The 13616-nt window shown below is 45.1% G+C and overlaps 1 protein-coding gene across 1 annotated transcript in view; it reads right to left on the reverse strand.

Annotated features, from left to right (window-relative positions):
• inppl1a (inositol polyphosphate phosphatase-like 1a) overlaps window positions 1-13616 on the reverse strand; it is a 234805-nt gene that overhangs the window by 57291 nt on the left and 163898 nt on the right. Inside the window, exons 15-17 of the mRNA XM_072477475.1 lie at window positions 8746-8884; window positions 1433-1532; window positions 1253-1341 (exon numbers count right to left, since the gene is read on the reverse strand). Of these exons, the coding sequence (XP_072333576.1) occupies window positions 1253-1341; window positions 1433-1532; window positions 8746-8884 (328 nt within the window). The remainder of the gene's footprint in view (window positions 1-1252; window positions 1342-1432; window positions 1533-8745; window positions 8885-13616) is intronic.

Raw genomic sequence — 13616 nt, forward strand, 5'->3', positions numbered from 1 at the left:
ACTGCCTTGCGCCGTATCCCTCGATACCCATCCTATCCATGTGTTTGTCAAGATACTTTTTGAACTGGGCAGCACGATGGCGCAGTGGGTTAGCCCTGCTGCCTCACGGCGCCGAGGTCCCAGGTTCGATCCCGGCTCTGGGTCACTGTCCGTGTGGAGTTTGCACATTCTCCCTGTGTTTGCGGGGGTCTCGCCCCCACAACCCAAAGATGTGCAGGGTAGGTGGATTAGCCACGCTAAATTGCCCGTTAATTGGAAAAAATGAATTGGGTACTCTAAATTTATTTTTAAAAGATGCATTTTGAACGTAATGTATCTGCTTCCACAACCTCCCCTGGCAACGCGTTCCAGGCACTCACCACCCTCTGTGTAAAAAACCTGCCTCGCACATCTCCTCTAAACTTTGCCCCACAGACCTTAAACCTATGCCACTTGATTTATTCAGTTACCACTAATCACTGCCCCCGATTAAAGAGCAATCCCAGGTCTCAAAGCAAGGCTACCGGCTTCCCATGGAAAAAACAGGCAGGGGTGTGGAATGTCACCCTCCAACCACAAGTCACAACCCAAAGCACGGTAGCATTGTGGATAGCACAATTGCTTCACAGCGCCAAGGTCCCAAGTTCGATTCCGGCTTGGGTCACTGACTGTGCGGAGTCTAACCTAATCTGGGAAAGAGTGCACATCCACTGTATCCATGCCACTCAATCTTGTAGATTTAAAACTGGAACCGGATAAATCCTTCAAAAAGGGAACATTTTCAGATCTCTGGAGGAAAGAGTTTGAGGGGTAGGATGGTGGGGGGTTAGGACTAATTAGGTCGCACTATCAAAGAGTCGGTGCAGCCACAATGGGCACGGTAGCCGCATCCTCTTCTGAAGAACTTATGATAAAAAGGAGTAGACCGAGCCTGCTCCATCACTTGATATCATGGCTAATCGTTCTCTTTTCCACTCTAATCCCATCTCCCTCAATTCCACGAATACCCCAAATCCTTTTGATCGCTGAGTATCCACAGTTTCTTGGGGTAGAGCATTCATAAGATTCGCAGCCGTTTTTAGGGGCTCTAGTTCCAGTCTCTATGGTTCCAAGACTTAAAATGTGCACGGAGCTACTCATTAATTGCAAACCAATGGCCGTAATAATGCCATTACAGCAGCTTTATTGTGGGTGGTGACAAGAGGAGTGGGAGAAATGACGAGCAGTCTGCAAGATTAGTAACGTGTAAAAGACTAGGAAAGCTGTTACATACCCCAGTAGGCTTCTGCTTGTGGCAAACGTAGACATCCCGGGAACCTCGCTCATATCGATACGTTGGAGGGAATGTGATTTCCTCTTCATCTACCGGTAGACCAAATATGAAACAAATGAATCAAACCTTCTGGACCCAGCCTTGGTCATGAGCAACGGATAATATAACACGAGTACTTACAAAATCGAAGAAATATTTTACTTTTCTCTTTCTCCAGGTTTAGTTGGTCAACTTTCTGAAGAGGTTCAAACTCCTTCCTGTTAATGTAATTGAGTATGTCCTGAGTGGAGAAACACAGAATGAAAAGGGAGCAAAAGCAAACGAGGTATTGAGAAATGATGCCAATGAGGCCAAGTTAGCCGATGTCAGCTTGGGATTAAAGATGGGACAAAGGGGGGCTGCTACTGTTCACCTCACTGACATTGGATACAGAAGGGGGATACCTGTGTAACTGTGGCTGTAACCGAGGGAACAGTTGGCACGGAGACGGTTACAAGTCAGTCTATTTGGTTTACCTCATCAAGACCGAGCGTGCCTTTGGCTCTTTTCTTTAATATAAACTCTTTCATAATAAAAGATGACAACAGGGCATCAGTGAGAAAGGATCCTGGTTCAGAAGATCATGAAGTAGAATCACTAAGTTTGGAGATTAGAAATAGCAAGATTCAGAAAGCTCCGGTGGGAGTAGGTTGTAGGCTCCCGAACAGTAGTTACACCATTGGACGGAGAATTAAAGAATAAATTATTAGAGCTTCTAACAAAGGCAATGCAATAGTTGTGGGGGGCTTTAATCTTCATATAGATTGATCAATCAAATTGGCAAAGGTGGTGTAGACAATGAGTCTATGGAGTGCTCTCTTGACAGTTTCCTGGAGGAATATGTTGCGGAAACAACTAGGGATAAAGGTAAAGAGATAATTAATGTGTTGGCTGTTATTTTCCAAAATTCCCTATATTCTGGAATGGGGTGACAAATGTAGGAATTTCAGATGTATATTATATGTATTTGGTACAGTAAGGGTTAAAAGTCTGGGTTAGCGTGTGACTGCTGCACTCGTGTGTTTTAAAATCCTGGTTTGAGTGGCAGCAGACACATTTTGGAGAGAGGTGCAATTAAAGCATCGTAAAGGAAAGATCATAATTCATCCAGCCAAGGATATTGTTTGCTGAAGTTAGGCTAATGGACTTTTGTTTAAATTAAGAGGGCACCATGGAGAGTAGATAATTAGAGATACTGTGTTTTGTTTTAGTCAAGTGATGTAGTTAATGGGAGGAGCCAGGGGCTGAGGCAGTCGGGTGTTGAGATTGTAGTTGAAGAAATTCAATTTTAGATTGGGATGTGAACAGAGAAGCAGCTGCTCTCAATACAGAGAGTTTAGTTCCGTCTGTGGACAGACTAGCAGTTTCTGGGGGAAAAAACAGTTCAGTTAAAGATTTGACTGGGACCAGACCAGACAAGCATCTGTTCTCAAGACAGTGAGTTAGGGTTTGCCTGTGTACAGGACAGAAGCAGTGTCTCAGGCTGGTGGTTTAAACAGTAGCTTGAGACAGGCAAGGACATGCAAGCTGTTTCCAGGAGGATCTCTTTCTCAAAGTGGTTTATCCAAGACATCCCTTTACAGCGAGTTGGCCAACTGTATTTAAAAGTGGATTGTGACCGGAGATGGGTTTTGCTTGTGTGGAGATAAAAGAAAACAGTTAGGAACTGATGCTTCGTTGTCATTGTTAAGCATTGTTTAACAGGTAATTGTAAGCTATTTCTCGTGGGATGTTTAAATTATTTTAATTCTGTGTTAGTAATATATTATCCCTATTTGTGCGTTGAATCACTCCTGGAGCGAAGTATCCATTCCTCACAGTCTTACAAATGAAACAAAATATTGGAGTTCTGTCCAGTATCCTAGCAACAGTTGAGGTCCGGGATTGTAAGAATGGTACCAAGAGATTAGAAGTTAGCAAATGTGACACTACTATTCAAGAAAGGAGGGAGAGGAAACAAATTAGCCTGACATATTATTGATGCCAGAATCTATTATTAAGTCTTAACAATGCACTTGGAAAAGCAAAGAATGATTAGAACAAGTTAACATGGTTTTACAAAAGGGAAATCCTAGAGTTTTTTGTTTTTTTTATTAAAGGTGCATTTCGTCAGATAGGTAGAGGAACCAGTAGATGTTGTGTGCTTGGATTTCAAAAGACATTTGATAAGGTGTCACACAAAAGGTTAATACACAATATAGGGCACATGGAGTCAGGTGGTAGATCAGCATGGGTGGAGGACTGGTTAACAACAGGGAGCAGAAAGTAGGGCCAAATGGGGCATTTCCAAGTTGGCAGGGTGGGACTGGTGAAGTGCCCCGAGGATCGATGCTGGGGTCTCAGCTATTTACAATCTATATTAATGTCTTAGATCAGGGGTTCACAACTAGTGTAACCATGAAGGCCTCACATGTGGCGTAAAATAAGGTTCAAAATGATTACACATTAATGTAAATAAACTAAATTGAATCTTAATTTTCAGCTCCGTGGTCAGCATCTCCAAGTCCCGATGAAGCTCGGGCCTCCCACACATACATCGGCTGGGAATGGGCCACATATGCATGGTTCGGATTGTTTTATGTTGGTAATCTGAACCGTGCATGTGCTGGTCGGGAATTGGCCACACTTACACAATTCGGAATTTTTAACAGCAGTTCGGCCCATGCGTACGACCAATGTAAAAAAATCAGAACTGCGCAAAAGTGGCCCTTTCCGGCTGGCACAGGCATGGTTCGGGTTACCAATATAAAATATCCCGAACCTCGCACACTCAGTTCTTCCCTGGCTGATGCATGCACACGAGTTCCTAAGTTCTTTGGGAATTGGAGATGTCGACCACGGAGTTGAAGGCAAAGGCCTTGTAGCGCCTGCGCAAAAATTCAAAAGCCTGGATGAAGCGAGGGAGACAGGGAGGGGTAGAAAACAGGAGAGAAATATTCCCAGTAAGGAAAGAAGACAGAGGAAAGAAACAGGAACCAATAAAGTTAAGAGAAGGAGAAATAGGCTCCAATATTATATTTGACTTGCAAATGGCTTTAATTATAAACTTCTTAAACTTGTGAAAATTGTATTAAATGGTGGCTTTACACGTTTTTAAGAAGTTTTAGAGATACATAGTTTTCGTGAGAGGGCAGTTCAGTTGGAGAAAAGTGGTGTGCCTCAAAATGTTTAATAGGATAAAAGTGCACCATGACATAAAAAAGGTTGGGAACCACTGACTTAGAAGAATCGGAGAGTAACGTATCTAAGCATTCTGATGGGAAAATAAGCTGTGAGGAGGCTGAGCTTGACGGGCGGCATGGTGGGTTTCCTCCGGGTGCTCCAGTTTCCTCCCAGTCCAAAGATGTGCAGGTTAGGTGGATTGGCCGTGCTAAATTGCCCCTTAATGTCCAAAGTTAGGTGGGGATATGGGGTTACGGAGATAGGGTGGGGAGTGCGCTTAGGTAGGATGCTCTTTCAGAGGGTTGGCGCAGACTCTGGCTGAATGGCCTCCTTCTGCACTGTAGGAATTCTATGGGTCTATGGAGACAGAGGCTGCAACGAGATATATATATATATAAATGAGTGGACAACAAGATGGCAGATGGAGTATAACATGGGAAAGTGTGATGTTTGGTCGCAAGAATAGAAAAGCAGAATTTTCTTTTTAAGAGGAGTGAAACTTGAAAATGTTGATATTCAAAGAGACTTGCTTGTACACGCAGGCACAGCAAGCAATTAGGAAAGCAAATGCTGTGTTGGGCTTTATTGCAAGAGGATTGAAGTACAAGAATTATACAGGCTTCACAGCCCCAGGGACCCAGGTTCAATTCCTGGCTTGGCTCACTGTCTGTGCGGAGTCTGCACGTTCTCCCTATGAATGCGTGGGTTTCCTCCGGGTGCTCCGGTTTCCTCCCACAAGTCCCGAAAGATGTGCTGTTAGGTAATTTGGACATTCTGAATTCTCCCTCTGTGTACCCGAACAGGCGCCGGAGTGTGGCAACTAGGTGCTTTTCACAGTAACGTCATTGCAGTATTAATGTAAGCCTACTTGTGTTATTAATAAAGATTTTTTTTTTTTTTAAATGCAATTATACAGACTAATAACAACATCTGGAATACTGGGTGCAGTTTTAGTCTCCATATTGAAGGAAGGATATGAATGTATTAGAGGTGGTGCAGCAAAGGTTCACTAAAGTGGTCCCCTAGGCTGACAGGGTTGTCCGATGATGAGATGCTGACTAAATTGGTTTGATATTCTTAGGCGTTTAGAAGAATGAGAGATGATCTCATTGAAATATTCAAGATTCTGAAGAGGCTGAACAGAATCGATACCGAGACATTGCTCCCCCTCGCTGGGGAATCTAGCGCAAGGATAAAGGGGCTAGTTTTTAAAAACTGGGATAAGGAGAAACTTCTTCATTCAAAAGGGTTGTGAAGTTTTGGAATTCTCTACCACAAAGGATTGTGAGGGTGCTCCATCACTCCATACATTTATGGTTGAGACACCCTGATTTTTCTTGTCTCAGGAAACCAAATGGGTTATGAGGAGTGGGCAGGAAAGTGGAGTTGAAGACCAAGATCCGCCATGATCACACAATGGCAGAGCAGGCTTGACAGGCCATATAGTCTACTCATCCTCCTATTTCTTACGAAATTGGAGCGTTGCTGGAAAGGACAGAATTTGTTGCCCATTTGGAATTTCTCTCGAGCAGCTGGTGGTGGAGCTCTCACTTTGAACTGCTGCTGCAGTTCATCTGGTCTGGACACACTCACTGCTGTTTGCAGTTATAGGTTTTTGACCCAAGGGAAGTGAAGGAACAGTGATATTGTCCCCAATCAGGATGGCGTGCATCCCGAGAGTAAGCTTACAGGTAGTGATGTCCCAATGTGTCTGCTGCCCCTCCAGGTGGTAGCAGTTGGTGGTTTGGAAGGTTATGTTGAGGATCCTTGGAGATTGGCTGTAGCACATTTCTGCCTGAAGAGTGAAGAGGCTTGGGTGCTTGAACCCTACTCCAGACAGCCCGTTGAGTGTCGACTGGAGCCACAACTTGGGATTCCAATTGAATCCAGCAGGATTCCCGTGCCCAGTGGCTGTGGGTGACACCTCCTCCCAATTGTATGGGATGGGAATTCCCGATTGTCAAATAGGACTAACGTCTTGCTATTGGCTGGTTTTGGCCATGGAGGACAGCATTCACCTTGCCTCAGCCTGGTAATCAGCCTAATAATCCTTCCATTGTTCTCCATGAGCGGAATGTGAAGGTGTGAAAACAGCCTCATCAGCAGCACTCTACGTGCGGCTATCACCCATGTTGTTCCATTTCAAAATAAATAATTTGGTGTGGAGGAAGGCTGTGCAGAACCGTTGATGAGCTGCTTAATCCCTGCCGATGAGGTGAGTTACTCAGCCAGAGAACATCACTGCAGGATTTCCTCGGTCTAACCAAACCTTCTTCAGCAGCTGCTTCAACAATAACCTTTCCTCCATCATTTTTTTAAAATATAAATTTAGAGTACCCAATTCATCTTTTCCAATTAAGGGGCAATTTAGCGTGGCCAGTCCACCTACCCTACACATCTTTGGGTTGTGGGGGTGGGACCCACGCAAACACAGGGAGAATGTGCAAACTCCCCACGGACAGTGACCCGGCACCAGGATCGAACTCAGGTCCCCAGCGCCATGAGGCAGCAGTGTTAACCACTGCGCCACCCACCCCTTTCCTCCATCATAAGCGCAGTGCTCAACTCCTCACATATTTCGGCATTCTAGGGCCACATGCAGCAATATCTGGACAACATACAGGCTTGGGCTGAGAAGTGGCAAATATCATTTGCACTGCACATATGCCAGGCAATGACCATCTCCAATGAAAGAGAATCTAAACATTGTCCCTTGATGTTCAATGGCATTACCACACTGTTGAAACTCCCACCACTAACATTTATTGGACCAGAATATAATTACTGTGCTAACAAGAGCAGGTCAGAGGCTGGGAATTCTGCGGTAAGTAACCCACTTTCTGACTCCACAAAGCCTGTCCACTATCTACAAATCACAGATCAGGAGTACGATGGAATACTCTCCATTTGCCTGGATGAGTGCAGCTCCAATAACACACAAGCTCAACGCCATCCAGTACAAAGCAGCCTGCCTACTGAGCACCCCATCACCACCTTCAATATTCGCGCCCTGCACACCCAGCGCATACAGCAGTGTTTACCATTTACAAGAGGCACTGCAGCAACTCTCCAAGACGCCTTTGACAGCACCTTCCAAAGCCGTGACCTCCCATCACCCAGAAGGACAAGAGAAGGAGACACATGGAAACACAATCACCACCTCCAAACTCCCCTCCAAGTCACACACCTTCTCGACTTGGAACTATATCGCCATTCCTTCACTGTCGCTGGGTCAAAATCCTGAAACATCCTTCGGAGCAGCATTGTGGGTATACCTACACCGCATGGACTGCAGAGACTCCTCTCAAGGACAAATAGGGATGGGCAATAAATGCTGGTTTTGTCAACGATACCCACATCCCATGGGAAATAATTTAAAAGAATAAGCCCAGATTCCCGATGACTGGAAAGCTAACTGTCTCAGCTGTGCAGACAGTACCCAACATCGAGACAACGACTTGCCCGGCTGGCTCAAGAGCCTGTGGAAAATCAATTAAGGACACTTGATTGCATTTCTGTTGGCTGATGCAAAAGCCTGGGTGCCTGCAACCAGCCTTTAGGATAACAGATTTTACTGCAAGTACATCAAAGGAATCTCCCTCATCTCCCTCTCCCCCCTCACCCCCAATTTTACTTAATGCCACCAACAGTGAATGTGACAATGAAGGTTGCTCTCCCTTCCACCTAGATAATGTGACACAATTCCATTTTGACATAGTTTATTAATAATAGTGTATTTTATTGTTGCAAGTTAAGATCACCTGAATAAGGCCAATCCAACCTCTGTATCTATCACAGTAATTGGACCACATACTGGCTGCAACAGAAAGTTGAGTAAATCAAAGGGCCTACAATTTATTTCTCAAGACAACCAGCACGTGCTCCGTGCAATGACATTGTCACGTACGAAACGGTACCATCCCGGGCAGGAAGGCCCCATGCTTGAGCCTGGGCCAGGACAGGTGACTGAAGGTGTGCTGATTGGGTTGTGTCATTAGCGTCAGCAGTTCTGGGCTACAGAGAGAATGGCAAAAAATGGCAGAAAAATCAGGCAGGTATCCCCAGCAGAAAGTACAGGCAACATAGAAAGGTACCGACACCATGTCTCACCTGATCAAATTGTGCAAAGATAGGCAGCAATGCTTCCTTGGGTCTAATAGTCAGCCAATGCTCTCTGCCTAGGCTTGGATGAATCAGTGAAAGGGCTGTTCGGGGAAGACAGGATGAGTGCCCAATGCCTGTGGATCTGCACCCCTGGACGAGACCGCATGCTAAGAGGCAATGTCACCTACCTGCAGCTCCATGTCCAGCCGATAATTGAGGTCCCCAAACCAAAAGAGATGCGTGAAACGTAACGAGATGTCAAAGGAGCTCAATTGCTTGTCACCAAGAGAAAGTAACCGCAGGATATCCAAGTAATTCTGATTCCGCCTGAGTGTGACAAACAGGATTGGAAGAAGACGCATTTCAATCTGGTTCCCTGCTTCACTTCACTCTTAATTTATCTCTTGCTTGGTTTCACTTGCCCAAATTAGGAAAGTCTCTTTACCCTTTGAATGGAACCACTTGCTCCCACAACTAAAGGCCACAAGATTTCCCCAGCATCACCGCCAAATATGTTACATATAACAATAGATCAAAGCTTTGCTGTGGGGCAAGCTGCAGAGAAGGAACACAAGACCCTGAAGGAGGCTGCTGGCTCAGCATTATCAAAACAAACCAGCTAGGTTACAGCTCTGCTCCTTACCCCACCCCCACCGATGGTAAAACAGCCAGGAGAGTCAACGACATCGCTGTGGTCCTGGAGTCGCTCGCAGGCCAATTAAATGATTTCCCTCCAAAAAGAAAATGCTGGAAAATCTCAGCAGGTCTGGCAGCATCTATAGGGAGAGAAAAGAGCTAACGTTTCGAGTCCAATGACTCCTTGTCAAAGCTTTGTAAATGATTTCCCTCTCTGCAGGATATCAGAGTGATAGTTTTTAAATATGGATTTATACAACAATTGATGATGAGATTCATGGTCACGAAGAGTAGCGTTCAATTCCAGGTTTTTTTAATCATGAATTGAATTGAAATGCCACCATGGTGAGATTTGAACCCATGCCCCCAGAACACGTGCCAGGGCCTTTGGATTACTAGGTTGAGTGACATTACCACTTCCACCCACTTTCTAGGGAAAGTGATCCTTCTGAATATTGGTTCAGGCTTAAGGGGCAATATGCTTTTGCTCCTATTTATGTTATTCATCCCTCATTCTTGGGAGTCAACAGAATATCAATTATTCATCCTGCAATCAGATTCTGTTTCAAATCCATTTGAATCGCTTAGTAGTCCCACTTACTGCAGAAGTCCTGAAGCATTTCCTAGTAATGTCTTGCCTCCAACAGTTGGATTCTATTTCTAGGTCCCTCTGCTCCTCTCATCTTTAGCATGCTTCAACATATTCCTATATTTTCCCCGCTGAACCCTTTCCCCTTTCTTCCCGCAGGTTTGTAGAGAACTACAAAATTATAGTATGTCTACAACATTTTGGTATCATTTCAGCTTGGCTGTGACGGTGCCTGGATTTTCCTCGATTACAACTTTTGATCAGCTTGTTAGTCATTCCAGGCATCATGGAACAAAATCCAGAAAATGACTTCTGTGACACTAACCCAGGATATGCAGGCCTACTGAAAAAATAAGGAAAACTTGATTTGCCATGGCCAGAGGCAGCTTTCCTCCCGAATCACATATTTCCGAATGCTTCTCTTAAGCGAACACCAAAAAAAGGCTGAGGGGTGACCGAATGGAGGTCTTTAAAATTCTGAAAAGCTTTGATAGAGTGAATACAAGAAAAATGTTTCCTCCTGTGGGAACGAGCATAACTAGAGGCCCTCAATGTAAGATCGCCACCTTGAAATTCCCACAGGAAATTCCCAGGAATAGCTTTACCCAGCGAGTGGTGAGAACGTGAAACTCACTACCAAGGAAGAGGTTGAAGCAAACAGTGCAGATGAATTTAAAGGGGAGATCGACATGCATTTGAGGGGAAAGGGAAGGAACGATTACAACCATAAGGAGGAGGCTCGAGTGGAGCACAAACCCCAGCATGGACTGGCTGGGACAAATGACCTGTTTCTGTGCTGCATATCCCATGTAATTGTCACATTTGTTTAGCCTGCATTTGTTAATTGTAAATATGTATATGTCCTGCATACTCAGCATTATGTCTTTAAAGGTGTTTCACCTGACATAAGGTATATAGATGTGTAGATGTTCGCTGACGACTTCACAATGTTCAGCACCATTCGCATCTCCTCAGACACTGAATCAGTCCATGTACATTTGCAGCAAGACCTGGACAATGTCCAGGCTCGGGCAGACAATTGACAAGTAACATTCACGCCACACAAGTGCTAGACAATGACTATCTCCTACAAGAGAGGATCTAACCATTGCTCCATGACATGCAATAGCATTACCATTGCTGAATCCCCACTAACTACACCCCGGGGGGTTACCGTTAACAGAAAATGAACTGAACTGGGCGGCACGGTAGCACAGTGGTTAGCACTGTTGCTTCACAGCACCAGGGTCCTAGGTTCGATTCCGAGCTTGGCTCACTGTCTGTGCGGAGTCTGCACGTTCTCCCCATGTCTGCGTGGGTTTCCTCCGGGTGCTCCGGTTTCCTCCCATAAGTCCTGAAAAAAGTGTTCGGTAATTTGGACATTTTGAATTCTCCTCTGGGAGATCAGGCACCGGAGTGTGGCAACTAAGGGTTTTTACAGTAAGTTCATTGCAGTGTTAATGTAATCCTACTTGTGAAATGAAAATTGCTTATTGTCACAAGTAGGCTTCAATGAAGTTACTGTGAAAAGCCCCTAGTCGCCACATTCCGGCGCCTGTTCGGGGAGGCTGTTACGGGAATTGAACCGTGCTGCTGGCCTGCCTTGGTCTGCTTTCAAAGCCAGTGATTTAGCCCTGTGCTAAACAGCCCCTATAAAGATTATGATTATTAATACTGTGGCTGCAAGAGCAGGCCAGGGGCTGGGAATCCTGCGGTGTGCACTCACCTCCCCCCCACTCCCCAAAGCCTGTCCACCACCTAAAAGGCACAAGTAATACTCTCCTCTTGCCTGGATGAGTGTAACTCCGACAACACTGAAAAAGCTCAACACCATCCAGGACACAGCATCTCGCTTGATTGACACCCTATCCACATTCGCTCCCTCCACCTTCAACAGACAGTGACAGCCGTATTTTCCATCTACAAGATGCACTGCAGGAACTCTCTAAGCTTCTTTAGACAGCACCATCCAAACCCATAACCACTAACATCTAGAAGGAAAAGGGCAGCAGGAACTTGGGAAAAACACCAACTGCAAGATCCCCATCAAGCCACTCACCATCCTGACTTGGAAATATATCACCGTTCCTTCAGTGACTAGGTCAAAATCATGGGACTGCCTTCCTAACAGCACTGTGGGTGTACCCACACCACATGGACTGCAGCGGTTCAAGAAGGCAGCTCACCACCACCTTCTCAAGGTATGGGCAACAAATGCTGGCCTAACCAGTGAAGCCCCCATCCTGTAAAAATGAATTAAAAAATTTACTCCCACAGTTTAAGTGTTGCTGAAAGTCCTCAACAATTTGCTCCAATCGGTCTCCGATGCTGTGCAGGACATTCACATGGTCTGACACTTCTCGAAGGAATGCTGCACAAGTCATTAAACAAATTGGCAAGTCATGTTGCAGCTGTATAGAACCTTAGTTAGGCCACACTTGGAGTATAGTGTTCAATTCTGGTCGCCACACTACCAGAAGGATGTGGAGGCTTTAGAGAGGGTGCAGAAGAGATTTACCAGAATGTTGCCTGGTATGGAGGGCATAAGCTATGAGGAGCGATTGAATAAACTCGGTTTGTTCTCACTGGAACGAAGGAGGTTGAGGGGCGACCTGATAGAGGTATACAAAATTATGAGGGGCATAGACAGAGTGGATAGTCAGAGGCTTTTCCCCAGGGTAGAGGGGTCAATTACTAGGGGGCATAGGTTTAAGGTGAGAGGGGCAAGGTTTAGAGTAGATGTACGAGGCAAGTTTTTTTACGCAGAGGGTAGTGGGTACCTGGAACTCGCTACCGGAGGAGGTAGTGGAAGCAGGGACGATCGGGACATTTAAGGGGCATCTTGACAAATATATGAATAGGATGGGAATAGAAGGATACGGACCCAGGAAGTGTAGAAGATTGTAGTTTAGTCGGGCAGTATGGTCGGCACGGGCTTGGAGGGCCGAAGGGCCTGTTCCTGTGCTGTACATTTCTTTGTTCTTTGTTCTTTGTTCAAAGGGCCCGACTACCTCGTCTGGTGGAAGTTGAAGATTCCCAGACACAACTCCAAGAGGAGCAGAGGTGTTCCTCCTGATATTCTAGTAAACATTTCTCCCTTCAATTAGCAACTAAACCAGATTAACTGCATGGGATTTTCCAAGCACAAAATGCCTCTCTTTAAAAAATCTACATGTAATCTCGTTTTGAATGTAATTTACTGTGCACAGAATTCTCAAGGGCAACGGGGTAAGGGGTGAGTGTACACGTTTTTGCCTCTTGCTTCAGCCCACATTTGCACACTGAGCATCTAATTCATAAGGGCTGTACATCAATCTTTGTATTGTAGAAAGAATCTGCATTTCTATTAACAGGATGTCTCCAAATGTTTCACCCAGTCAATGAACTACTTCGTATAGTCCAGTCACTGCTGTAATGTTGGAAACATTGCAGCCCTGTTGCGCACACCAAGCTCCCACTATCAGCAATATGATGAATGACCAGATTCTGTGATATTAATTGAGAGATGAATGGCAGGCAGGATTTTGTGGAACAGTGCCATGGGATCTTTTATGACAGCTGGGGGCAGATATGTCCTTGGTTTACTATCCTACCCCTTAGATAATGCACCACGGCACTGGATGATCAGCTTAGATTTTGAACTTGTGAGAAATTTTACAGATACAAATGGAGGTACAACCCGGCTGAAATAAAGGCAGAAAATGTTGGCAATGCACAGTAGACCTGGCAGCAGCAGAAAAGGAGATGATTACATTTCAGATGGGCACCCTCCATTGATCAAACTGTAGGTGGACCTAATGCACATTTCTACCAGTTTTGGCTTTTTTACTACTT

Source organism: Scyliorhinus torazame, chromosome 15 (assembly GCF_047496885.1).
Source record: "Scyliorhinus torazame isolate Kashiwa2021f chromosome 15, sScyTor2.1, whole genome shotgun sequence".
In the NCBI taxonomy this organism is placed as follows: domain Eukaryota; kingdom Metazoa; phylum Chordata; class Chondrichthyes; order Carcharhiniformes; family Scyliorhinidae; genus Scyliorhinus; species Scyliorhinus torazame.